Below are 27,208 nucleotides of genomic sequence, written 5' to 3'. Positions count from 1 at the left end.
TCTTCTGAGCGTCGGGACTTCCGGTTGAGCAGAGGAGAAGAGTTGGTGGTTCAGGCTGAGGGGCGCAGAGTCTTCCGAGGCTGGGTGAGTGAGGGGCCGGCTTTGTCAGCGGGGGAAGGGGAGGCGGGCCTGGCGCTGGCCGCTCCTGAGGACCCTGCGCGGCGGCTGTCATGGCTATCGGGGGCGAGGTTGTCTTCCCTCCTTCCCTTATGAACCCTCCCCTCAAACCTATGTAGGTAGTCATTGAGATAGGTAATAATGGGAGAGTAATAATCGTCATACTATCCTGTTTTATTTGCAGCCTTTTTATTTGGCAGCTAGGAAGTGCCAGCCAGGCCCAGCCAGCCGGGTACGCCCCATTCCTAGGTACCATTTCTGCAGCTAGGACGTGCCAGCCAGTCAGAGAAGCCGCCATTCCTAGGTACCATTTCTGCAGCTAGGAAGTGCCAGCCAGTCAGATAAGCCCCCATTCCTAGACACCATTTCTGCAGCTAGGAAGTGCCAGCCAGTCAGATAAGTCCCCATTCCTAGACACCATTTCTGCAGCTAGGAAGTGCCAGCCAGTCACAGAAGCCCCTATTCCTAGGTACCATTTCTGCAGCTAGGAAGTGCCAGCCAGTCAGATAAGCCCCCATTCCTGGACACCATTTCTGCAGCTAGGAAGTGCCAGCCAGTCACAGAAGCCCCTATTCCTAGGTACCATTTCTGCAGCTAGGAAGTGCCAGCCAGCCAGGTACGCCCCCATTCCTAGACACCATTTCTGCAGCTAAGAAGTGCCAGCCAGTCAGAGAAGCCCCCATTCCTAGGTACCATTTTTGCAGCTAGGAAGTGCCAGCCAGTCAGACAAGCCCCCATTCCTAGCTACCATTTCTGCAGCTAGGAAGTGCCAGCCAGTCAGATAAGCCCCCATTCCTAGACACCATTTCTTCATCTAGTAAGTGCCAGCCAGCCAGGTACGCCCCCATTCCTAGACACCATTTCTGCAGCTAAGAAGTGCCAGCCACTCAGATAAGCCTCCATTCCTAGCTACCATTTCTGCAGCTAAGAAGTGCCAGCCAGTCAGATAAGCCCCCATTCCTAGGTACCATTTCTATCTAGGAAATAAATGCCAGCCAGCCAGCCAGTTACACTGGGAGGTCACTTAACCCCAGGGTACTGAAACTGTATAACCAGTTTCCAAGCATCTGAATTTTGATCCCATGACCTTAGGGATGCTGCAATGATCGTAAATGTAAAAAACAGTCATAAGTCACTTTTTCAGCATTGTTGTAACTTTGAACAGTCACTAAATGAACTGTTGTAAGTTGAGGACAACTTGTAATGTTGATTCTTTCTGAATAGTGTTGGGGGTGTGTGCGTGCCTTTACCCTTGCTTATGAGTGTACCCATTTTTAGCAGTGGAAAAACTGATTTAGGAATATGCTAAAACTAAGCACCTCAAATAAATTTTCTTCTTTCTCTGTTCAATTCATTCTACAGATTCCGCACGTAACACTAACTGTTTGCAAGCCATTTTAATAATTCCCATATGTCATGTGACTGTGAGTCTGAGTGTAAATCATATGTACAGAGTGGGCCATGTAGATACAATAAGTGTTGTTATTGGTGGGCGTGAGAGCAGATAGGTCTTCTCAGCTCCCAAATCTAAACTGACAGTGATTAATATTAGTGCAAATTCTTACAATAAAAATGTAGTAATGAAAGAAGCGACTCAGGATTGCCATATGTTAATTAACACCTGTAGAACATAACATTGATCTATGTTATGCATCAAATATATCATGAACAAATGTAAAAACAGTAACCTAGAGTTTAAAATTGCCGTAGTCTGCTTCCTTGATACATAGACCTTTTTTAAAAAAAATAAGATTTATTGAGCTTAACTTTAGCCTGTTTACCTTTCTAGAATAGAATAGAATAGACTTATTTATTGGCCAAGTGTGATTGGCCACACAAGGAATTTGTCTTTGGTGCAGATACTCTCAATGTACATAAAAAGACAAGATACATTTGTCAAGAGTCATAAGGTACAACACTTAATGATAGTCACAGGGTACAAACAAGCAATCAGGAAACAAGCAAAATCAGTATAAATGGTAAGGATACAAGCAACAAAGTTATAGTCCTGCAGTCATAAGTGGGAGGAGATGGGTGATAAGAATGATGAGAAGACTAATAGTAATAATAATGCAGCCTTAGTGAATGATTTCACAGTGGTGAGGGAATTATTTGTTTAGCAGAGTGATGGCGCGGGGGAAAAACTGTCCTGTTGTCTTGGTGTGCAGTGCCCTGTAGCATCGTTTTGAGGGTAGGAGTTGAAACAATTGATGTCCAGGATGCGAGGGGTCTGTAGATATTTTCCCAGCCCTCTTTTTGACTCCTGCAGTGGGCAGGTCCTCAATGGAAGGCAGGTTGGTAGCCATGGTTTTTTCTGTAGTTCTGATTATCCTCTGAAGTCCGTGTCTGCCTTGTTGGGTTGCAGAGCCAAACCAGACAGTTATGGAGGTGCAGATGACAGACTCAATAGAACTGTATCCAATGTGTGTTATAATATGCTATCAAACAATTTTAAGTAAGTATAAACATGCTAAGGTACCAGTGGCTACAGATTACATAGCCAGGTTTATAAGATCTTTGATAAAGGTAAATATTTATAGTTTTAATAGGCATGGAAGCTGGCTGAGTGGCTTTGTCCAATCTCCGGGAGGCAAGGAGTTCTAGCCCTGCCTTAAACACAACAACTGGCTTGGGTGACTCTGGGCCAATCATCAGTAGACGGAGAGTTCTAGTACCATCTTAGGTATGAAAGCCACCTGGGTGATTTTGCACCAGTCGCAGTTGGATTGATAGAAAGTTAGGAGAATTTATTTTTTTCCTATGGGAGACCCTTCAGCCATTTTTCTGTGCTTGAAATTCTCTTCTCTCATTCAATAGTCACAGGTAGTGTCAGTTAAAGATAGTCCTCCAGTTATGACCACATAGGAGCCCGACATTTCTGTTGCTTAGCGATACAGTTGCTAAGTACGTTTTGCCCCACCTTACAACTTTTCTTGGCGGTTGTTAAGCAAATCACTGCACTTCTTCAATTAGTCACATGGTTGTTAAGTGAGCTTGGCCTCCCCATTGACGTTGCTTGTCAGAAGGTCGCAAAAAAGGGGACACTGCAATTGTCGTAAAGACACGGCAAACGTCTGCATTTTGGCCACATGTCCACAGGGATGCCTGCAATGGTCCTAAGTGTGAAAAACGGCCCATAAGTGTTGTAATATAGTTGCAGAGTCACGCTGAACCACACAGGAGAAAACAAACTCCTAAAATGCCATAACATCCTGATAATGCATAACATAACATTCTGATATGTGCCCTACCATTGACGTCCAGGATTTGACCATATATAGACTGAGCAGTAGATTAGAAATTGTACTTTTACAGGCTGTTTTTAAGCACATGCTGATTGCTCCTCCTGCCTTTGTCCTATCTCAATAAAAGGGGCTCTCAGACCCCCAATCTGGGTCGCTCCATCCCGAGAAAGGTTGTCTCCTGTCTTTTCTCAACATTGGCCTCATGGGCGAACCACGTTACACATAAGTCACTTTCGTCTGTGCTGATGTATCTCTGGACAGTCACTGAGCGAAAGGCTGTAAGTCGAGGCGCTCTCTTGCTTGCTGCACAGTGAAGGGACGATAACCTTTCCGTTTAAAAATAGTGTACTTCTCCCCGAATGAAACTTGTTATGCTTATTTATAGGGGTGTTATGCGTGCGTAGCTCAAGCACATTCCCAAGCATTAAGCATGTCTATTTCAAGAATAACACACACAGATGCTGTTGCGTCTTCCTGCAGTTCCTAGTGAACTCTTGATATATATATTGAGTTTCACATTACAGCTCATTATGTATTTTATCTTTTTCTTGTTCAACCCAAGTCACAAAGCTATCTCTTGCTGCAGAGGCCTGCAAATCCACCGTATCTTGTTTACGACTCCTTGGCCCGTTGGAAAGTAGGAAAACAGTCTCAGTCTAGTGTAGGTTTCTCAGCAGCTTTAAGATGCATGGATTTCCAACTCCCCAAATGCCACAGCTGGGAATCGTGAACCTACAATTTTCTGGTGGGTTTTGTTCTGACCCATGAAGCAAACTCCTGGTCCCGACAAAAATACCCTTGTATTAATTGACTGTGAATTCTGCTCATTCACATCCAGCCAAGTCTTTCAAGGGAGGATTTGCAGTCACAGAACTTATCTGGCTTGGAGAGCTGCCAGGCCGATCTCTGCAAATCTTGGCCAGGAGTCTCAGAGAGTCACGAACCAATTAAGTGAACTAATTGTCCCCTGCAAACTCCACTCCCCTTTCGCTCCTCTTTTATTTCCTCTCGGAGGGGGCCATGCCAAAAGAAACTCAACTTTGTTTTTCCTTGAAGACGTTTCGCTTCTCATCCAAGAAGTTTCTTCAACTTCTTCTTGTGATGAGAAGCTAAACATTTTCAAGGAAAAGCAAAGTCCATTTTCCCTTGGAAAAAGCATCTTTGGAACACCCATGACCTGGATGGAGAATCTACCTTTATTGTAAGGTCCCAGTAACAGAAACAGTTAGCATTTCAGATACAATCACAATTAGCAGAGGTCTGTCTGTCTCTTTCTGTCTGTCTCTCTCCCTCTCTCTGCCTCTCTCTCTCTGTCTCTCTTTCTCTTTCTCTCTGTCTCTCTCTCTCTCTCTCTCTCCTCTTTCTCTGTGTATCTCTCTCTATATCTCTTTCTCTTTCTCTCTCTCTCTGTATCTCTCTTTCTTTCTCTCTGTATCTCTCTTTCTCTCTCTCTCTGTATCTCTCTCTGTATCTCTCTCTGTATCTCTCTCTTTCTCTCTCTCTGTCTCTGTGTGCTCTATTATGGAGAACCGAGTCAAACATTAAAAATTGTGTTGCTAGTCATATGTTATATTCCTGTTTGACTTAACTTTCGGTAGCTTTTAAGATAAACTTTGAAATATGTAGGTAATACCTATTGTTATGAGCAAGATTTAGGCTTCAGGGTTGTTTTTTTTTTAACCAATAGCGTTTTCCCCATGGCTGTTTCTATAATTTTTAAGATAAACTCCGGCAACGTGTAGGTCGCACTTACTGAATTTTACGAGCAAGGTTTTTAGGATTCAGGGATTTTGAACAGTAGCGTTTCCTCCCCCCCCCCCCCCCCATGACTGTTGGCAGTAAAATCAGTCTTATCAGCTGAAGAAAGAGGCTGCTTGAATTTAAGTTAAACCCTGCTTGTTTCTCAGAGCTCGGCTTTCGTTATTGCTGCAGCTTTAGTGAATTCCAGCACTTGCAAGGATAGCTACAGAGGTGGCTAACCCAGGGGAAAACGGATATGACCGCCGCTTTCCCTCTGCAGTTGATAGGTTTGGGGTTAGTTGCCATGACAGACCCTCGTTTCCCCATAGGCGAGGGACGCTGGAGCACGTAAATGTCCCAGCAAGACACGCTTGTATGAAGCGGTGCGGTATGTCAGAGGTTGAGAATAGAAGCCTGGGTGCGCTGAGATGCAGCATGCAAATCCAGCAGCCAGCTCTGTTTTTATTTTTCAGAGAGTGTCAATTCAGGCGTGTCCATCATTCAGCTCCTGTCTCTCTTCTTTGCAGTGCGCCGGACGTTGGGGAGATGTTCCGGACCGCCATCATGATGGCTGCCAGCTTGGCCTTAACCCTCAGCCGTGATAGCTCACGCCTATACCTGAAGCAACCAGTTCTACCCCACCGTGGTCTACCTTACCAAGTCGAGTCCCAGCATGGCGGTGAGTCTGCCCCTCGCCAGTCGGTCCCCCGGGAGTAGCGCAGTAGCCCTTATATACCGCTTCACAGTGCTTTTACGGCCGTCTCTAAGCGGTTTTACAGAGTCAGCCTCTTGTCCCCCAACAATCTGGGTCCTCATTTGACCCACCTCGGAAGGACGGGAGGCTGAGTCAACCTTGAGCTGGTCAGGATCGAACTGCTGGCAGTGGGCAGACTTAGCCTGCAATACTGCATTCTAAGGAAGGAAGGAAGGGAGGAGGGAAAGAAGGGGTGGAAGGAAAGAAGGAAGGATGGAAAATAGCAACAGCACTTAGACTTCTAATACCGCTTCAAAGTGCTTTTACGGCCCTCTCTAAGCGGTTTACAGAGCCAGCCCATTTGCCCCCAACAATCTGGTCTTCATTTTTCCGACCTCGTAAGGACAGAAGGCTGAGTTAACCTTGAGCTGGTGAGATTCGAACTGCCAAATTACAGGCAGCAGATGTAGCACTCTAACCACTGTGCCACCGTGGCTCAGTGTAGCCTTGAAAAGGGCCTTTGGCTTTCTCCAGTTCCTTGCCCCTTGGGACGTGCTATGGTCTTAAGCGAAGATTTCTAGTCAACGTAGGCAGTGGAGTTGTAGTTCCAGCCAGGTTAAAAAATATTGATTCTTTATTACTTATATTTTATTTATTTAACCACCTAACTAGCTAAAGAGCCATGGTTGGCTCAGTGAATAGAATGCAGCATTGCAGGGTAATTCTGCTGCCTTAGGCATGGAAATCAGCTAGGTGCCTTTGGGCCTCTGGGCTGAATATGTGCAATAACGCTTGTGTTGCTGCAGAGAGTCTCCCCCTTTGGGGGTCTTTTTTGTGGGGCAGAAATTCGAACTTGGGGTCATGCTTCGGCCTCCTGGTGGGGGGCTTTGGGCGAAGGCTGGAGGGAAGCACCGCTGGTGGCGAAGAGCGGAGGGCCTCGTTCCAGTGGGACTGCATTCACAGCCTGGAACTGGCTGACCATCTCAGCCCTGTGAGCTTCCAGGCGCCGGCACCTGGCCTTGCACTCCCACAGGTCTTCCCTCTGCTTGGAAAGCCTAGCTCCTAGTCCTCAGTGAGGTGCTTCTCCTGAGCCCTCCCTTTTCAGTTCAGATCCAATTAGAACTGGGCTGTTTTGCCAACTCTTTCTCTGGGTGGCTGCTTAGCTCCAGCAACTGCTTCCTGTTGGGGCCCTAAGGAGCCTGGGTGGGCAGGCGAGGAGTGGCTGGGAGGGGAGGGGTGAGTAGAGGATGGCAAGGCGCCCCTCAAAGTGAGTGACACCGAGTTGGCCACCCCCACTCAGTCACATGACCACGCCCACCCAGCCATTTCATGAGGCAGGTCGTATAGTGGTCCACGGGATTAAAATTATGGATTCCGTGGTCCCCGAGGCCTAAAGATTGGCGACCCCCTCCTCTAACCCATTTTTCTTTTGCGATGCCAGGTGCGTACATTCAGGCTTCGTCTTGGTGTTCCTGCTCGGTAAATCATGGGCAAGTGTTTTTCGGACAACTCGAGCGGCCAGAAGAAATGGAGGTGAGTCTTGCCGAAGCATAGAGGGAGGACCTGCTTAAGTGGCTTTTAGCAAACTTCGCTCTCCTTTTGCAAAGAAACGTCTATTTTGAAGCTGGGAGCATCAGTTTAAGACATCCCTTTTTTCTATCCCCCAAACCACAAGTCTTATCTTATGAACTTCAGAAAGAGCCAATTTGTACACAGCTAAGTCTTTATTCTCTTGGCTACAATTTTTGTAGAGTGTAAATTAACATCCACACCACACACACTTAATAATTTGGAGCTCCTTTTGATTGGAACTGTTTTGACTGTGGAAATGAGAGACGTGAAGAGATCCAGTTGCAGGACTGAGGAATACAGGTAGTCCTCGACTTACAACGGTTCATTTAGTGACCATTCAGAGTTACGACGGTCTAAGTTACAAAAGAATCCTTAGGACTGTTTTTCGCACTGAGGACCGTTGCAGCAGCACCAGTGATCACATCCGGGCATTTGCGACTAACTCGTGTTTATGACGCTTGCAGCGTCCCCGGGGGTCCCGTGATTCAATTTTGTGACCTTCTGACAAGCAAAGTCAACCGGGGGGGCTACCCAGATTCACTTAACAACGGGGTGACTAGCTTAAGAACTGCAATGATTCCCCGTAAGAACCGTGGCAAGAAAAGTCATAAAATTGGGCCAAACTCACTTAACAGACATCTCGTTTAGCAACAGTTGCGGTCGTAAGTCGAAGACTCCTGTATTCAGGATCTTTGGTGCCCAGTTTTTTTTTTTTTTAAAGTTCATTGTTCACTTGGAGCCAGAATGACAAAAGAGTATACTTTTAATCATAGAAAACTACGGAGGGGTGACTGCTTCAGCATATCGCTTGTCGCTGGCTGGATTTCCTTTGTCAAAACCATTTAATTAGCTGTTAACCAATTCTGGTTTCACTTCCCTTCGCAACAGACACCTGGAAGGAGAGAGAGAGAGAGAGAGAGAGAAAGACAAAAAAAGCCCAGCCATTAAAAACCGATTTACATTTACAGCAGCAATTAAAAAGCCAGATTCATAAACGAATCTTGTAAGAAAAATGTGGGGAAAGGGAGGCAATTGTAGTAAATATTTAGCGATATAAGAAGAACCCTGTGAGATCCAGCTGCTGGCCAGTAGAGTCCCTTTATTTATTTATCAGCACAAATGCAACACAAATGTAACAAAAGGGCAACATTAAAATAATGGCTTTCTGTCTGGATAGTCTCTTGGGATGAGCCAATAGACAGAGAAAGGAAGCAGTATGTTTCCTCCCATATTTGGGCATACCAGGGGTATATATATATATATATATATATATATAGTGTCACAACCCCTGGTATGCCCAAATGAGGAAAACATACTGCTTCCTTTCTCTGTCTATCGGCTCATCCCAAGAGACTATACATACATACATACATACATACATACATACATACATACATATATATATATTCGATTTTTACAACCCCTAGTAAGCCCCAATTATGGGAGGAAGCTAACTGCTTCCATCATCTGTCAATTGGCTCATCACAAGAGTCCATCATGACAGAAACCCAATATTTTTACTGTTGCCTTTGTTATATTTGTGGTTTTTTTTATTTGTGCTGATAAATAAATAAAGGGAGACTAGTATAGATCTATTTCAAGCTATTTAGCTCTCATCAGCTAGCCATACCCAGGTTCAAATCCCAGTAAGGGTATATACATACATACAACGCAACTTACGTGTCTGGGATTTATGACAATTGGCATGCTACTTCCTCTGGGTGATGCCAGCTTGAGGGGCACTAGTGCATTGCCAGGCATACAAATTTGGAGGAATGGCACCAGCACTGGGTGGGATTCTGATGTAATTTCCAGAATTGGGATTTGCACAGATGTGCTAAGATGTCTGATTTATTAAATTGGAACTTTAAGGATTGTTTTGCCTTGGACTCTGATTTAATTCCACATGATACTTGGAGCGCTGACATTAGTTTGGATTTAGCGGCATCTTATACCCCCGTCTTTTCACACCCAGCATCTGCTCGAGCGCTCGTGGTACGCCGTGACCGAGACCTGCCTGGCCTTTACCGTCTTCAGGGACGACTTCAGTCCTCGGTTTGTGGCTCTCTTCACCCTCCTCCTCTTCCTCAAGTGCTTCCATTGGCTGGCTGAAGACCGGGTGGACTTTGTAAGTGCAATCCCTACTCGAGGTGATGGGTGCAGACACGAGACATTAACCAAATCAAGGGAAAGCTGGTTTCCCTGCTTGAAAGGGTTAAAGCCGTGTTTCTCTAGTCATGTAGTTTTTATTGATTTAAGGAGCAGTGGTTAGAGTGCAGTACTGCAGGCTAATGTCTGCTGACTGCCGGCTGCCTGCAATTTGGCAGTTCACATCTCACCAGGCTCAAGCCTTCCATCCTTACAAGGTGGGTAAAATGAGGACCCAGATTGTTGGGGGCAAGAGGCTGGCTCTGTAAACCACTTAGAGAGGGCTGTAAAAGCACTGTGAAGCGGTATATAAGTCTAAGTGATATTGCAGTTGCCCTTCCTTCCTTTTTTCCTTCCTTCCTTCCCAGTGATTAGTACCGCAGACTAACTCTGCACTCTGCCAACAGTTCAATCTGACCAGCTCAAGGTTGACTCAGCCTTCCGTCCTTCCTAGGTCGGTAAAATGAGAACCCGGATTGTTGGGGGCAAGAGGCTGACTCTGTAAACCGCTTAGAGAGGGCTGTAAAGCACTGTGAAGCTGTATATAAGTCTAAGCGCTATTGCTATTGCCCTTCCTCCCTCCCTGCCTCCCACCTTCCAAGTGGTAGAATGCAGTATTGCAGGCTAACTTTGCTCACTGCCAGCAGTTTGATCATGACCGGCTCAAGGTTGACTCAGCCTATCGTCCTTCCGAGGTGGGTCAAATTGAGGACCAGATTGTTGGGGGCAAGAGGCTGACTCTGTAAACCGCTTAGAGAGGGCTGTGAAGCGGTATACAAGTCTTAAGTGTTCTTGCTATAATGTGAAATGCAAAGAAAACACAAAAGCAAATTTTGGGGAAATTAGGAAAGGAAAAAGGGAAGTGGGTATTGGGGGAAAGCAAGGGGAAAAAGGGGGGGGGAAGCATTGACTTCCGACTCCTTTGGTGCAGTAAAATAAGGCATTATCATCTATCCTCAACCTTTTTTACTTTTTCATAATAATAGAAACCATTTCTATAACAATTAAAGCCATGGTTCTTACCCTTGGCCACTCGAAGAGGTGTGGACTTCAACTCCCAGAATCCCCCAGCCCCTTAAACCGTGATGTTTCTTCATTCTAGATGGAGAGAAGTCCCAACATATCTTGGCTCTTCCATTTCCGCATTGTCTGTAAGTACTTTTTTAAAATTTATTTTATTAAAGTTCTGTCAAGTTTTTTTTTTTTGGACTGTCCTGTGATCTCTTTCATCTTGTTTTCGCTCCAGCTGATTGGTTGTGGCTTGAGACTGGATCCCAGTTTGGCTTCTTGAGAATCGAGCCATAAAATCTACCTGAAAACAATTTCCCCGGGTAGAGTTATTCTGTTTCTCTTAGGGTTATTTTTACGTGTGTGGCTCATTTCACAACAGCTTCATCGTTTATATGTCTAGTTACAGCTAGCAGTCCTCGACTTACAACTGCAATTGAGCCCAACATTTCTGTTGCTGAGCAAGAGAGTTAAGTCAGTTTTGCCCCATTTTATGGCCTTTCTTGCCACTGTTGTTAAGTGGATCACTGCAGTCGTTACGTTAGCAACACGGTTGCCACAAAGGGATGGCCAGAAAGAAGAGGGTGTGTGTGTGTCAACCTCTTCTCCAAAACACGAGAAAGCAGAACAAGAAACAATGGATGGAAGCTAATGAAGTAGAGAAGCAACTTGGAACTAAGGAGAAACTTCCTAACAGTAGAAGATTGGCCAAGTGTGATTGGACCCACAAGGAATTTGTCTTTGGTGCAGATGCTCTCAGTGTCAGTGGTAGTCAAACCTGGTCCCTACCGCCCACTAGTGGGCGTTCCTGCTTTCCTGGTGGGCGGTAGGGGTTTTATCCGATACTGAAGCACTTTCCTTTTTTTTTTTTTAATTTAATTGATTTCCCTACTTTATAAATCACCATTACTGTGGAACCGGTGGGCGGTTAGAAAATTTTACTGCTAACAGAGATACAAAAGTGGGCGGTAGGTATAAAAAGGTTGACTACCCCTGGTGTACATAAAGAAAAATAAAATACATTCATCAAGAATAAAAAGATGCAACGCTTAGTGATAGTCATGGGTTATTAAATAAGCAATCAAATCATACTAGGAAACAAAACAATATAAATTGTAGAGATACAAGCAACATGGTTATAATCATAAGTGGGGAGAGAGAGGTACTAGGAAGGTAGAGAAGAAGAATAGGAATACAGTCTTAATAAATCGTTTGACAGTGTTGTGGGAATTGGTTGTTTAGCAGAGTGATGACATTCGGGGGGGAAAACTGTCCTTGTGTCTAGTTGTCTTGGTGTGCAGTGCCCTATAGCGTCGTTTTGAGGGTAGAAGTTGAAACAATTTATGTCCAGGATGCGAGGGGTCCGTAGATATTTTCCCAGCCCTCTTTTTGACTCCTGCAGTCTGTTAGGTGTCCAGTGAGGACAATTAACCAGTGGAACAGCTTGCCACCAGAAATTGTGGGTGCTTCGTCATTGGAGGTTTTAAAGAAGAGATCGGACTGCCATTTGTCTGAAATGATATAGGGCCTCTGGCTTGAGCAGGGGGTTGGACTAGAAGACCTCCAGTGTCCCTTTCAAACTCTATTATTTTGGTAAATGTTGGATCTAAAATAGCCCTTCGATGTCTTTCTCAGCTGAGTCGCTGCTTTTGCTGGTTGCCTTGTTAAAAATACTTGTAGCTGGGCAGTGACAGAGCCATTCTTGTCTGCTGTGGGTTATTTCCAAGGTTAGATGAGGTCAAGGGACTATCAACACCAACACTGTTTGAACTGTAACTGTAAATAAGGCAGATGTTCTGGAAGGCTAATTGTGGGTGGTGATTTGCATATCGAAAATATGCAAAATTTTGCATGCAAATTTTTTTGGTTATTTGCATGCAAAAGGCCCCAAGATGTTCTTGATAGTTCCTACTTTCAGTTTTTTTTATTATTATTTTCAAACTTGTTAGACACCTTCTGCACCTCATTTTTCCTTCTGGCATGTTAGCTGTTACAGAGAGTCCTTGATTTACAACCGTCACTGAGCTCAGTATTATCATCATTGAGCAGGTCACTTACACTATTTATACCACTTCCCTTGTCTATTGTGAGTCGCCCGGAGTCCTTCGGGAGTGGGCGGCATACAAGACAAATAAACTAAACTAAACTATATTGCCAAAAGTATTCGCTCACCTGCCTTTCCTCGCATATGAACTTACTGTAAGCGACATTCCACTCCTAATCCATGGGGTTCAACATGACGTCGGTCCACCCTTTGCCGCTATAACAGCTTCCACTCTTCTGGGAAGGCTTGTCCACAAGGTTCAGGAGTGTCTTTCTGGGAATCTTTGGCCATTCGTCCAGAAGCGCATTTGTGAGGTGTTGGACGGGTTTACGTGGCCTACCACTTCATGGCTGAGCTGCTGTCGTTCCCAAAAACTTCCACGCTTTTATAATACAGCTGACAGTTGACTGTGGTGTATTTAGGAGTGAGGAAATGTCACGACTGGGTTTGTTGCACAGGTGGCATCCTATCACACTTCCACGCTGGGATTCACTGAGCTCCTGAGAGCGACCCCTTCTTTCACAAATATTTGTAAAAACAGTCTGCACGCCCAGGTCCTTGGTTTTATACCCCTGTGGCCGTGGAAGTGATTGGAACACCTGATTCTGATTATTTGGATGGGTGAGCGAATACTTTTGGCAATATGGTGTATCTGACTTGATCTTATGACGTCGTTTGTGAGGGTGGGGTCATCCAATAAACCCTGCAATTATTAAGGGAATCAATTTTAACTTATGGGCATTTTTTGGCAGAAACTGGAAGTTACTTCCAGAAACCGGAAGTAAACACCAGAAACCAGCAAATAAACTGGAAAAAAAAATTGTGCTTGTGTGACCACGGGATGCTGCAAACTGCCCCAAAGAGTAGAACGTCTACACCTGTGGTGGCAAACCTATGGCATGCGTGCCATAGGTGGCACACAGAGCCCTCTCTGTTGGCACATGCGCCCTCACCAGCTGTTAGCAGGTGCCAGAAAATGGCCTGAAAATGCCCCCCAAAAAACCAGGGCGCTTTTTGAGCCGTTTTTCTTTGCAGCCAGCTGGTCTTCGTGGGTGCCCAGAGGGCCAAAAAATGGCCTCAAAACAGTCCCAAAAAGAGGCATGCGTGCGCTTGGGCGCTCGGGTGCCGAAAAGGTTCACCATCACTGGTTTACACCTTTAGCAATTGTCTCAGCGAAATCCACATCCAAAACCCATGTAGGTTTATGTCCCCTTCTTGGAGGGCCGTAGCTGAGGATTCATCTGATGAGGAGATGCTGGGAGAACTTCTGACTCCAATGAGGGTGGAAGCTGGGTGCTATCCTTAAGTGTTTGTCGGATGTGTGGGTGAAGCCCTTTGTCTCGCAGCTGTTTCTCAGACTCTGGGACCGTCAGTGCAGTGACCCCACTGTCGGCCTGAGTGACGCTATCTTTTTTTTAAAGTATTGAAAATGCCCCCAAAACAGGATATTTTGGGGGGTGTTTTCTGGGCCTTTTTTGAGCTGTTTTCAGGCTTTTTTCAGGCCATTTTTAGGTGCTCTGGTGGAAAAACAAAAAAACAGCCTCAAAATCACCCCAAAATGGCCCCAAAACCAGCCCCCCAAAACTTGCTGGCAAACTGGTCTTCAGGTTTCCGGTGCGCGCAAAGACCAGCTGGTCTTTGGGTTTCCAGCAACCCCTGCCTGTGTACACATGCATGCGCGATCCGGTTTGGCCACCTCGGTGCCGAAAAGGTTTGCCATCACTGCTCTAGGACGTTGTGAGTTCTCTGGCGTGTTGTTGTGTGTCTCCTTCGCTCCTTTCTGCTTTTCCAGTGACCGAACGGCCTCTCTTTTTTCCCTAGCTCTCATGGTCCTTCTGGCCATCCTCGATTTCCTGTTTGTCAGCCACGCTTACCACAGCATCCTGACCCGGGGGGCTTCCGTCCAGCTGGTCTTTGGCTTTGAGGTGAGCAGATACCCATAATAATAAGAATAATAAAGAATAATAATAATACCCTGTTTCCACCCCCAAAAAATAAGCCCTCCCTGGATAATAAGCCCAATCGGCTTATTATCCCCGAAAATATTGAGGTGACCACATTCACCGCCTCCTGCACCTCAAAAATAATAAGACCTCAAAAATGTTTATGGTTTAGGTTTGGGTTTATTGGTTTTATATGCCGCCCACTCCCGAAGGACTCCGGGCAGCTCACAATAAACAGGGGAGGGAATAAATAAGACAATACAACAATTTTAAAATCCACAACAGTCACAATTAAGACGGGGCTGGGTGCTTTAACAGCCCCCAGCCTGCCGGAACAGCCAGGACTTAGTAGCTTTCCGGAAGGCTGGGAGGGTAGTAAGGGTCCGGATCTCCACGGGGAGTTCGTTCCAGAGGGCCGGAGCAGCAACAGAGAAAGCTCTCCCCCGGGGGGTGGCCAGCCGGCATTGGCTGGCAGATGGAACCCGGAGAAGGCCAAGCCTGTGCGATCGAATTGGTCTTTGGGAGGTAATTGGCAGGAGGCCAGTTACCTCCCAAAGACCAATTTGGACCAATGGATAAATCAGCTAAATGTTGGAAATGTCGCCAATTGCCAGAAACGTATTATCATATGTGGTGGATATGTAGGCATGCAAAAAGCTATTGGGTTAAAATACAAACATGGTTAGAGAAAATGATACATCAAACCCCTGGAGTTTAAGCCAGAGATATTTTTATTGGGTATTCTACCAGAGAAATACAGTAGATCAGATTCATATTTGATTGTACAAATAATAACAGCAGCTAGAATTGTATTTGCACAAAACTGGAAAGCAGAGAAAATCCCATCGGAAGGGGAGGTAATAAAGAAGATATTAGATTGTGCAGAAACGAACAGGTTGACATTGAGAATAAAGGACAAAGAGGAATCAATGTACTACAGGACATGGGGGCGATTTTATGAGTGGCTTGAAAAAAGATATAAATAGAAGGAAAAAGGAACAAAACCTGAAATAAATATCTCAGCCGGCACATGATTAAAATAGGGGGAGGGGAAATAAGAAAATATCAAAATGTGAATATACAGGCGGAAAAATGATATGAATTGACATATGTTAAATAACAATTATAAGAATGTATATCTAAGAATGAATTTGAAAGGAAAAATAAACTTTGTGCAATAATAATAATAATAGGCTTTCAGGTGAGCAGAAACCTATAATAATAATATATAATAATAATAATAACACCCCATTTCCCCGAAAATAAGCCCTCTCCGGATAATAAGCCCAATCGGGCTTTTGAGCATATGCGTTAAAATAAGCCCTCCCCCAAAAAATATTGCAACAACAGCAGCAGCTATGAGGTGACCACACTCGCCCCCTCCTGCACATCAAAAATAATAAGACCTCCCTGAAAATAAGGCCAAGTGATTATTTGGGGGGGGGGGGGGGGCGGTAAAAAGAAAATAAGCTATCGCTGTCATTAAATAAACTGGACTGGCTTTACAATCTTTACTGCAGTGTTAGAAAGAAGCCAAGCCTGTTGGCATCTTGTTCCACTAAGTTTTGGTTGGAAATGCTTTTCCTCTTGGCTCTCCACAGTATGCCATCCTCATGACGATGGTGTTGACCGTCTTCATCAAGTACCTGCTGCACTCCATCGACCTCCAGAGTGAAAACCCCTGGGACAACAAGGCCGTCTTCATGCTCTACACAGAACTCTTCACGGGTAAATAGATCCGGGGGGTGAAGGAAAGAGACACGACCCCCCTGGCCCACCTATCCCAAGAAAGTAGGAACTCTGGCAGCTGAGCCATACAGGTGGCCCTTGACTTTAATAGCAATAGCATTTAGACTTATATACCGCTTCAGAGTGCTTTTCAGCCCTCTCTAAGCGGTTTACAGAGTCAGCCTCTTGCCCCGCAACAATCTGGGTCCTCATTTGATCCACCTCGGAAGGACGGAAGGCTGAGTCAACCTTGAGCCAGTCAGGATTGAACTGTTGGCAGTGGGCAGAATTAGCCTGCAGTAGTAATCGCTAGGAAGGAAGGAAAGAAGGAAGGAGGGAAGGAGGGCAGGAAGGAAGGAAGGAAGGGCAATAGCAGTTAGACATATACCACTTTGCAGTGCTCTTACAGCCCTCTCTAAGTGGTTTACAGAGCCTCTTGCCCCCAACAATCTGGATCCTCATTTGATCCACCTCAGAAGGACGGAAGGCTGAGTAAACCTTTAGGAGGAAGGAAGGGAAGGAAGGAAGGAAGGGAGGGAGGGAGGGAGGGAGGGCAATAGCACTTAGACTTATATACCGCTTCACAGTGCTTTACAGCTCTCTCTAAGCATTTTACTGAGTCAGCCTCTTGCCCCGCAACAATCTGGGTCCTCATTTGATCCTCATTTGATCCACTTCGGAAGGATGGAAGGCTGAGTCAACCTTGAGCCAGGTCAGGATCAAACTCCTGGCAATAGGCAGAGTTAGCCTGCAATACTGCATTCTGACCACTGGGAGGGAGGGAGGGAGGAAAGAAAATAGCTGGCTTCCGACATCAAGAAGACAAAACCATGGGAGCCAAGGACCCTTCTGCAGGTGTTTGCCGAAAACCAGAGACTTTTTCTCATATGACCTGCGCTAATAGAGGGAGGGAGAATCCTATACTTTAATGATGTGGGTTTGTGCGGGAATTATCTAGATCTGGTTTTTCCCTCCTCAGTGCCGAAATGATGTACTCAATAAAGTTTTGCACTCAGAGATCGGATCGTCTCGACCGTGCTTGCTTCGGTTGGGTCCGTCAGTCGGAACGTTGACCAAGAAGGGTCTTTTTGGCAATGACCTGGAAGTAAAAAACAAACAAAAAAATGAAAATATTATCCTTTCCTCCTCAGGTTTCATCAAGGTCCTCCTCTACATGGCCTTTATGACTATCATGATCAAAGTGCACACCTTCCCTCTCTTCGCCATCCGGCCGATGTACCTAGCAATGAGGTGAGTCCGGCGCGGGATAATTGCGAGGATGCATACCTGCAGTTCGGCACCTGTCTGCAGGTGAAGGGTCTTTTCAGCTCCCTTGCGCCGCCGCCCCGCCGCTGCCCACTCCCCGATTGCCTGCCTGTTCACCCCCCTGAAGCCTAACTCTCGCTATCTCCATTCTAGGCAGTTCAAAAAGGCAGTCACAGATGCCATCATGTCTCGTCGGGCGATCCGCAACATGAACACATTGTGAGTATTTGCTGTCCCCCAGGAGCGCCCGATACATAGACAGCAAGATTTTTATATTGACACTGGCTGACAACCTGGCTGTCAGCGTCCCAAATATCATCCAGAATTAAATCAGAGCTCAAGACATTGCCTGGGTATTTATTGATAGAGGGGAAATGGCCAGACCAAACGTCATTTCTAATGTTGGATTTCCCACCCCCCCTTACCAGAGGGAGCTCTCTTGTGGAGTACTGTGAAGCCGTTACCATGGCCACTCCACTGCTTTGTACAGTAGAAGCCATTTTATGGCTCAATAGGCTGTATCTTAACAGAACACACATCCCCGAGGGGTGTTAGGGGTCTTTTAGCCCCACAGTACTTGTTTCGAGAGAGTAAGTCATCTGTCTACCAAGTTTGGTTGAAATTGCTCCAGGCGTTCCAGAGTTATGCTGGAAAAAACACACACACGGACACACACACTAATCTATTTCCTAATTGAAGGTGTGTGTGTGTGTGTATGTGTTATCATCTACTTATCATTCATTTATCATCTATGTTATCCATCCATCCCATCCATCCATCCATCTACTGTATCTATTTCTCCGTCCATGATCTCTTACTGTCTGTCTGTCTGTCTGTCTGTCTATCTACATACATACATACATACATACATCTACCTCTTTCTATCTGTCTTCATCATCTCTCTCTATTTATCTATTTTTTTCATCTACATCCATGATCTCTTTCTTTCTTTCTTTCTTTCTTTCTTTCTTTCTTTCTATCTATCTATCTATCTATCTATCTATCTATCTATCTACATCCATCCATCCATCCATCCATCCATCCATCCATCTACCTCTTTCTGTCTGTCTTCATCCATCATCTCTCTCTCTCTATCTATTTCTTTCATCTATCTACATCCATGATCTATTTCTTTCTGTCTGTCTGTCTGTCTGTCTGTCTGTCTGTCTATCTATCTATCTATCTATCTATCTATCTATCTATCTATCTATCTATCTATCTATCTCCATCCATCCATCCATCCATCCATCCATCTACCTCTTTCTGTCTTCATCCATCTGTATCTATCTATCTATCTATCTATCTATCTATCTATCTATCTATCTATCTATCTATCTATCATCTCTCTATCTATCTATCTATCTATCTATCTATCTATCTATCTATCTATCTATCTATCTATCTATCTATCTATCTATCTACCTACCTACCTACCTACCTACCCACCCACCCACCCACCCGCCCACCCACCCATCTCTTTCTGTCTCATCTCCATCCATCATATATCCATCCATCCATCCCAAGGAAAGGGCATGAAATCACACAGAGCTGAGCAGAGGAAAATTCCCAGGCAGCCTTTCTGCTCTCCGCAATGTCCACCAGGTCAGCTGTAGGCCCGCTGGATGAGGAAGGAACTGAGGTGTCTGGCTTTATTCCCCTCAGGTACCCTGATGCCACCCCAGAGGAGCTGCAGGCCATGGACAACGTTTGCATCATCTGCCGGGAGGAGATGGTGATGGGTGCGAAACGCCTGCCATGCAATCACATATTCCATACCAGGTGGGGGAGGGGGGGAGGGGTGTTTTTTTTAAAATAGAAAACCCGAGTGAATCTGGGTGCACTTGAAAGCTTGATTTGTCTGCAGGAGTGTGTGACAGAGAAGGGAGGGAGGGAGGAGAGAGAGAAAGAGAAAATTAGAGATAGGGAGGGGGAGGGAGGGAGAGAAGAAGAGGAGAGAGAAAAGAAGAGAAAATAGAATGAGAGAGAGAGAAAAGGAAAAAAGAAGACAGAAGGAGAGAAGAGGCAGAAGGAGAGAGAGAAGAGGGAGGGATAGAGGGAGGGAGGAGAGAGAAAATGAGAGATTGGGGAGGGAGGGAGAGAAGAGAAAAAAAGGAAATAGAATGAGACAGAGAAAAGGAAAAGGAGAGGGGAGAAAAGGAGAAAGAAAGAGGGAGGGAGAGAAAAGGAAAGGAGAGAAAAGGAAATAGAACAAGAGAGAGAAAAGAGAAGGATAGAGGGAGAAAAGGAGAAAGACAGAGAGAAGAGGGGGGAGATAATGAGAGAGAGAAAAGGAGAAAGAAGGAGAAAGAGAAAAGGGGAAAGACAGAAGGAGCGAGAGAAGAGGGAGGAGAGAGAAAATGAGAGAGGAAAGGGAGTGGAGAGAGAAAAGGAGAAAGAAAAATAGAACAAGAGAGAAAAGGAGAAAGAAAGGGGAGAGAGAAAAGGAGAAAGAAGGAGAAAGACAGAATGAGAGAGAGAGAGACTGAGAGGCAGAGAGGAAAAGGAGAAAGGAGGAGAATGGGAGAAAAGGAGAAAGACAGAAGGAGAGAGAGGAGAGAGGGAGAGCTAGGAGAGAGAAAAGGAGAGATAGAGGGAGGGAAGGAGTGGCGAGAAAGGAGAGAGAAAAATAGAACAAGAGAAAAAAGGAGAAAGAGAAAGGAGAGATAGAGAAAAGGAGAAAGACAGGAGAGAGAAAGAGAAGGAGAGAGAATGAGAGGGGAAAAGGAGAAAGGAGGAGAATGAGAGAGGAGAGAAAAGCAGAAAAAAGAAAGGGAGAAGGAGAGAGAGAGGGGGGGGAGAGAAGGACTTGGAAGGCAGTTTGGAACTCACCCATTAGAACTGCAAGGGCTTCTTCATCTCCTTTAGCTGCCTCCGATCCTGGTTTCAGCGCCAGCAGACCTGCCCCACCTGCCGGATGGACGTCCTGCGCGCCTCCCTGCCCACCCAGTCGCAGCCGCCCCCCGAGCAGCCGGAAGGAGGGCAGCACCCGCCCCCCCATCAGGCCCCCTTGATGGCTCAGCCACCCAACTGTGAGTCCCACTTTGTCAGCTGCTGCTACGACTAATTAATCTTTCTCACCTATATCCTCTTTAAAGAGGGGTGGGGGGCGTAGATTTCGACTCTCAACATTTCCGAGACAGTCCCTACAACAACTCTGTGAGGTAGGCTGGGGTGAGAGAGAGGGACTGGCCCAAAGTCACCCAGCCTAAGGCGGAACTGGAACTCACCGTCTCCTGGTGATTGGCCCAAAGTCCCCTAGCTGGCTTTCCAGCCTAAAATGGGACTAGAACTCTCTGTCTCCTGGTGATTGGCCCAAAGTTCCCTAGCTGGCTTTCCAGCCTAAGATGGGACTAGAACTCTCTGTCTCCTGGCGATTGGCCCAAAATCATCCAGCTGGCTTTCATGCCTAAGGCAGGACTAGAACTCACCATCTCCTGATGATTGGCCCAAAGTCCCATAGCTGGATTTCCTACTAAGGCGGGGCTAGAACTCTCTGTGTCCTAGTGATTGGCCCAAAGTCACCCAGCCTCCTTCCATGCCTAAGAGGCGGAACTAGAACTCTCTGTCTCCTGGCGATTGTCCCCTAGTCAGCCAGGTACCTTTTGTGCCTAATGTGAGACTAGAACTCGCAGTCTGTCGTCTGGTTCTTCATCTTTTCGCCTGCATTTGTCTTCACTGTCTCGCAGGTACGATTCAGATTGGGCTTTTCTGATTCAGAAAAGGGGGCTAGGGATAATTTTAAATAATGGCAAATTGAAGTTCTTGGATGGCTGGGATGATCCAGTTCTCTTAGAACCAAGGTGGGAAACGATGGCCCTTTTATGACTTGTGGATTTCAACTCCCAGAATGTTCTGACCGAGGCTTCCCAAGAGCATGAAGCCAACTCCCAGTCCCGACAAAAAACCCTTTTATTAATTGACTGTGAATTCTGCTCATTCACATCCAGCCAAGTCTTTCGAGGGAGGATTTATGGTCACAGACCTTATCTGGCTTGGAGAGCTGCCAGGACGATCTCTGCAGAACTTGGCCAGGAGTCTCGGAGAGCCATGAACCAATGAAGTGAACTAATGGTCTCCTGCAAACTCCACTCCCCTTTTGCTCCTCTTTTATTCCCTATGGGAGGGGCCATTCACTGTCCACCTGTCGCCTTCCTCCCAAGTCGACCCCTGTTCTTTAGCTCTTCCCTTCGTCTGGCAGCTCTGCGCATGCGCACACTGGGAACAGGCTCCAGCTGTTCTTCTGCCTCACTGATGTCTGACTCTGAAGGCAGCTGATAACTGGCATACGGCCCTGGCCCCCTCTCTGCCTCCGACACAGAGCCCTCCTCAGAGCCTTCCCCAGACTCCAGGACTGGCCCAGGTTCCTCCCCAACCTCCTCACTGCCTGAATCAGCTGCCAGCTCTGCTGGTGAGCCAGAACACAGAATTCCTGAGGCAGCCATGCTGGCTGAGGAATTCTGGGAGTTGCAGTCCACAAGTCATAAAAGGGCCATTGTTCTCCAACGTTTATCTTAGAAGCAGCGTTGATGCCCTTCTTCTCTTCCTCCAGTCCCTCAAGGCCTGCTGCCTCCGTTTCCCCCCGGGATGTTCCCTCTGTGGCCCCCCATGGCTCCCTTCCCTCCAGTGCCGGGCGCCCAGCCCCCCAACAATGCCGACGGTGCCGCGGCGGCTGCGTCCTCCCCGCCAGGATCCCAAGGGGCAGGTGAGACACCCCCCCACAGTCGGCTGTTCCGCTGGGGAGCCACCCAAGGGGGGTCTTAACAGGGCTGCGTTTCCTCAACAGGCGCCCCCAGGCCCACCGGGGATTCGGCCACCACGTCGGACGCCACGACCTCCGCAGGGACCGCCGTGCCGGGTTTCCCCTTCCCTCCTTGGATGGGGATGCCGTTCCCCCCTCTCTTTGGTACGTTCCAAGGGTGCCTGGGCGTGGCTTCCCACAAAGGGGCGGAGAGATCGGTGGTCATGTTTTTCTGTCGGCGGCTTCTGATGCCCGGTTTGATGCCACTCGGGGGGGGGGGAATTGAGGGGATTGGTTTCTTTTTTGTTGGGGGCGAGTCCTTCTCTGCCATGTCCCCCTCCTCTCCTGGTTTTAGGATTTCCCTCCGATGCCTGGTTCCCCCCTCGGATTTTGCCGGGCTGACGGAGGAGGAGTTGCGGGCCATGGAAGGCCACGAACGGCAACACTTGGAAGCCCGGCTGCAATGCTACAGAATATCCACACCCTTCTGGACGCCGCCATGCTCCAGATCAACCAGTATCTGACTGTGCTGCCACGATGGGTGAGTTTCTTTCTCCCTTCCTTCCCTTGTCTCTTTCTGTGTTTCACCCCTCCCTTCCTCTCTTTTTTCCCTTCCTTCCCTCTCACAATGTACGCCTCTTTCTTCTTTCTTTCTTTCTTTCTTTCTTCTTTGCTTTCTTTTCTTTTCTTCTTTCTTTTCTTTCTCTCTTCTCTCTTTCTTTCTTTCTTTCTCCCTTCCTTTCTTTCTCCCTTCCTTTCTTCCTCCCTCCCTTTCTCTCTCTCTCTCTCTTTCCCTATTTCTCTTTCTTTCTCTCTTAAGTTTACTTTGTCATTTTACCTCATGCAATGAAATTAAATGCCATCTTCAATGTACAGTATAACTATAAAAATAAAACACAAACACACATCGTTCAGATTCTATACAATTAAATTGAAACACGATGTTGCCTTCTCTTTCTCTCTTTCACTTTCTTTTTTCCTTCCTTCCTTCCTTCCTTCCTCCCTCTCTCCCTCCCTCCCTCCTTAAATTCCTATTCTGCCCATCACACTTGTGTGATTCTGGACAGTTTGCAAACACATTTTCCCCCCCACCCACTGGGTTGCTGTGTCTCTTGTACAGGATGCCTCGAGCTGCCCCAACGCCCCCCAGTGCTTCTGCCCCTTCGATGGCCCCTCCCGAGACCCCGGCTAGCCCTGAATCGAATTCCAGCGAAGCCACCACCTCCACCTCCCAGCCGGCGGACAGCACCTCTTCACCAGGTAGCCTCATCTGAACTCAGGCGGGCGGTGACAAGGGGGAGGGAGCTTTAAAAGGAGGGGGGTCTGGAGTAGAAGCCCCGGCGTTGCTTCCAGTACAGGGAGTCCTCGACTTGTGGCTAGTATTGAGCCTCCAATTCCCGTTGCTAAGTGAGATGGTTGTGAAGTGAGTTTTGCCCCATTTTACGACCTTTCTTGCCACAGCCGCTAAGTGAATTGGTGCAGTTGTTAAGTTAGTCATCCGATTGGTAAGCAAACCAGGCTTCCCCCGTTGACTTTGCTGGCCGGAAGGTCGCAAAAGGGGATCCCACGACCCCCGAGAGGCTCTGCGACCGTCGTAAACATGAGCCGGTTGCCAAGCGTATGAATTTCGATCCCGTGACCATGGGGATGCTGCAACGGTCATTAAGTGTGAAAAACGGTCTTTTTCAGTGCCGTTGTAACTTCAAACGGTCACCAAACAAAGGGTTGTAAGTGTCCGCGTTCCAAATATTATCCAAAATTAAATCAGAGTCCAAGGCAAAGCATTGCTCTAAGTTCCAGTTTATGAAGAGAGACATGTTGGCACATCTGTGGAAAACCCGAATCTGAAAGCTTCCCAGTTGAAAGTTCATGGTCTTTTTTTCCCCCCAATATATTTTTATTATTTTTATATTTAAAACAATGCATATGAGCCGAGGTGGCGCAGTGGTTAAATGCAGCACTGCAGGCTACTTCAGCTGACTACAGTTCTGCAGTTCGGCTGTTCAAATCTCACCGGCTCAGGGTTGACTCAGCCTTCCATCCTTCCGAGGTGGGTGAAATGAGGACCCGGATTGTTGTTGGGGGCAATATGCTGACTCTGTAAACCGCTTAGAGAGGGCTGAAAGCCCTATGAAGCGGTATATAAGTCTAACTGCTATTGCTATTGCTAATGCATGATCTTGTCCCCACACGCACAAAGTCCATCCCATGGTCCCATCTCCCACTGCCACGCTGGCAGTTCCACCCATCCAATTCCGGTCAGGTGCAGAAGTGCAAAGACAAAGGATGACCTTGGCTTTCTAGAAAGAATGTTGTTATGGCTACATCGCATCTAACTCCATGCAATCCCCACCTCCCAATTACCCCACAGCATAGTAAAATAACAGAGAGTGTGGCAGGCCAAAGGTCCTAACAGGAATATGGCTGCAGGCCTGACAGTAAGTTGAGAACTACCTGTAGACGGGCGTTTCTCAACCTTTGGCAACCGTCAAGGTGTGTGGACTTCAACTCCCAGAATCCCAGTGTGCATTTGCAGGACAGTGGCAGCATCCCACGGCCACATGATCGCCATTCGCAACCTGCCCAGCCGGCTTCCAACATGCAGTGTCAATTGGGGAGGGGGGAGGGAGCCAGACTCAATTAACAACCAGAGTAAAGTGGTTTTAAATGTTGTGGCCTGCCAGCAGAGCTGGCAGCAGAGTCGGACAGTGAGGAGGGTTGGGGAGGAACCTGGGCCAGTCCTGGAGTCTGGGGAAGGCTCTGAGGAGGGCTTTGTGTCAGAGGCAGAGAGGGGGCCAGGGCCATCTGACAGTTATCAGCTGCCTTCAGAGTCAGACATCAGTGAGGCAGAAGAACAGCTGGAGCCCGTTCCCAGTGTGAGCATGCGCAGAGTGGCCAGACGAAGGGAACGGCTAAAGAACAGGGGTCAACTTGGGAGTAAGGCCACAAGTGGACGATGAATGGCTCCATCCAGAGGAAATAAAAGAGGAGCGAAAGAGGAGTGGAGTTTGCAGGAGACCATTAGTTTGCTTAATTGGTTCGTGACTCTCCGAGACTCCTGGCCAAGTTTTGCAGAGATCGGCCTGGCAGCTCTCCAAGCCAGATGAGGTCTGTGACCGTAAATCCTCCCTTGAAAGACTTTGCTGGATGTGAAGGAGCAGAATTCACAGTCAATTAGTAAAAGGTTTTTTTTGTCGGGACGAGGAGTTTGCTGCATGCTCTTGGGAAGCCTCGGTCAGAACAGTAAAATCAGATCTGGTGCCATGACAACTCACTCAGCAACCGCATCCCTTAGGGATTTGTAACTCCAGTCCCATTGTGGTCGTAAGTCGAGGGCTTCCTGCTGCGCCGAAAGCAATTTTTAACAAATGCAACCAAGAAGGGGGGGAGGGGGGGAAACCAGGCACTTTTAAAACCTCTTTGTCAGAGCCCCCAAACCCCTCGTCAAATTATTCTTCCTTTCCTTGGCCTTTCCAGATACATCCCCAGACCAAGGAGAGGGGTCAACACAGCCCTCCAGCCTCAACGGAGACCCTTCCTCCCCGGAAGAGCCCAACGCAGCTGAGCTGCGCAGACGCCGACTTCAGAAACTCGAACTGCCTTCTTCTGCCTCCCATTGAGCGAGAGCCGTGACTCCCTTGCCAGAACCGATGGACATTTTTCCCCCCCTTTCTCTTTGCCCCACCCCAAAATAAAATGGGGAAAAAAACCCCGGATCTAAGAAGACCCAAGCCCCCTCCCCTCCTCCTCTTCCTCCTCCTCTTCATTGCGGCCGCAGAAACCAGAAGAAAACCCAGCTGTCTTTTAAACTCGGGCACCAAACGTGGACCATGATCCGTTCTACAGGACCTCCGTGGTGGGGGGACAACAGGCCATGTTTTAATCACGGCTTACACCTTTCCGAGGAATAATTTAGCGGTGTCTTCTACAATAACAGAGACCGCGCAGACTGGCCCTCGTGGCACCAGCCTAGCCTGCTGCCCGAGGTTTCAAAATCTCTTGCGTTTTTGACCCGGATGGAGCGTGAGCTCGCCGAAAACCGAGGTTGGAGGGCGAGGGTCTCATTTGGGGAGGGGGAGAAAGAGAGAGAGAGAGACGCTGTTTAAAAAACCGTGGTTCTTAAGCTTTGAGAATTTCTCTTTAATTTGACAAGGGTAGAGCTATTTTTCGACAACCCTATTTTGGTCCTTGTGACTCCCCCCCCCCCTTTTTTTTTTCCTTCTTCCCTAGGCTGGGAACCGCATTGCCCACCTGTAATGTTTTTGGCTGGGCCCGTCCTTAAGGGGAAGCAAGAAACGGTCCTTTTGCAAGAACGAAGGAGGAGCGGGACGGAGAATTTATATTTTTGTAAGGCGGGTGGGTAGGTGAGATGGATCTCTGGATCGTTTTGGTCTTGCGGAAAGTTTTAGTCCTGTTCTCTTCGATCCCTCCCCCCCCCCCCCCAATGCAGCCAGCCTGGTTGGGGTGGGGTGGGGGTGCAGAGAACAGGGGGCGTTGCACAGCTTTTGAACGAATGGGGGCGTTGCACAACTTTTTTTTTTCTCTCTCTCTCTCTCTCTACGGAGCTGAGCAATTTTGCACCGCAGTAAACCTGTGACTTGAATCTTTCTCCCCCCCCCCATGCTTCGTTTTTTGGCTCGCTCTCAAAAAAAAAAGTTTTAAAAAAGAACATTTCTCGAGAAAATGGGAGCAAGGTGAGATCTGGGCTTCGTCTCGTGTAGGAAACCGCTGCTCCGCTGGCATTGATGGGTCCCGGAAATTCGATTTTCACCGCTTCTGATTTGCAGCCGTGTGGGTTTTGTCGCCCCGAATTCTGAGCTCGGATATCTGGCCAGCAAGGAGAGAAATTGGGGGTCTTGGTTTGGAGGAGGGAAACGACACCCAAATCCTGGAGAGATTTGAGAGCATTTCCCCAGCAGGTTTTCAGCCCGATTTTTCTTTTCCTTCCTTCCTTCCTTCCTTCCT

At 47.2% G+C, this 27,208-nt stretch overlaps 1 protein-coding gene across 1 annotated transcript; it reads left to right on the top strand.

Annotated features, from left to right (window-relative positions):
- Window positions 1-5,648: 5,648 nt before the first annotated feature.
- SYVN1 (synoviolin 1) lies at window positions 5,649-26,857 on the top strand. Its single transcript, XM_032233838.1, is given in 19 exon segments — window positions 5,649-5,693; window positions 5,695-5,800; window positions 7,252-7,279; window positions 7,281-7,329; window positions 9,344-9,496; window positions 10,619-10,667; window positions 14,390-14,493; window positions 16,113-16,239; window positions 17,391-17,490; window positions 17,659-17,724; window positions 19,168-19,284; window positions 20,371-20,534; window positions 22,055-22,207; window positions 22,289-22,431; window positions 22,599-22,616; window positions 22,618-22,708; window positions 22,711-22,785; window positions 23,363-23,503; window positions 25,721-26,857. Coding segments are annotated over 19 exon segments (1,872 nt in total). The 3' UTR covers window positions 25,864-26,857.
- Window positions 26,858-27,208: the final 351 nt, after the last annotated feature.

The sequence above is a fragment of the Thamnophis elegans genome, chromosome 17 (genome assembly GCF_009769535.1).
Source record: "Thamnophis elegans isolate rThaEle1 chromosome 17, rThaEle1.pri, whole genome shotgun sequence".
Classification (NCBI taxonomy): domain Eukaryota; kingdom Metazoa; phylum Chordata; class Lepidosauria; order Squamata; family Colubridae; genus Thamnophis; species Thamnophis elegans.
This window is presented reverse-complemented; position numbering and strand designations above follow the sequence as displayed.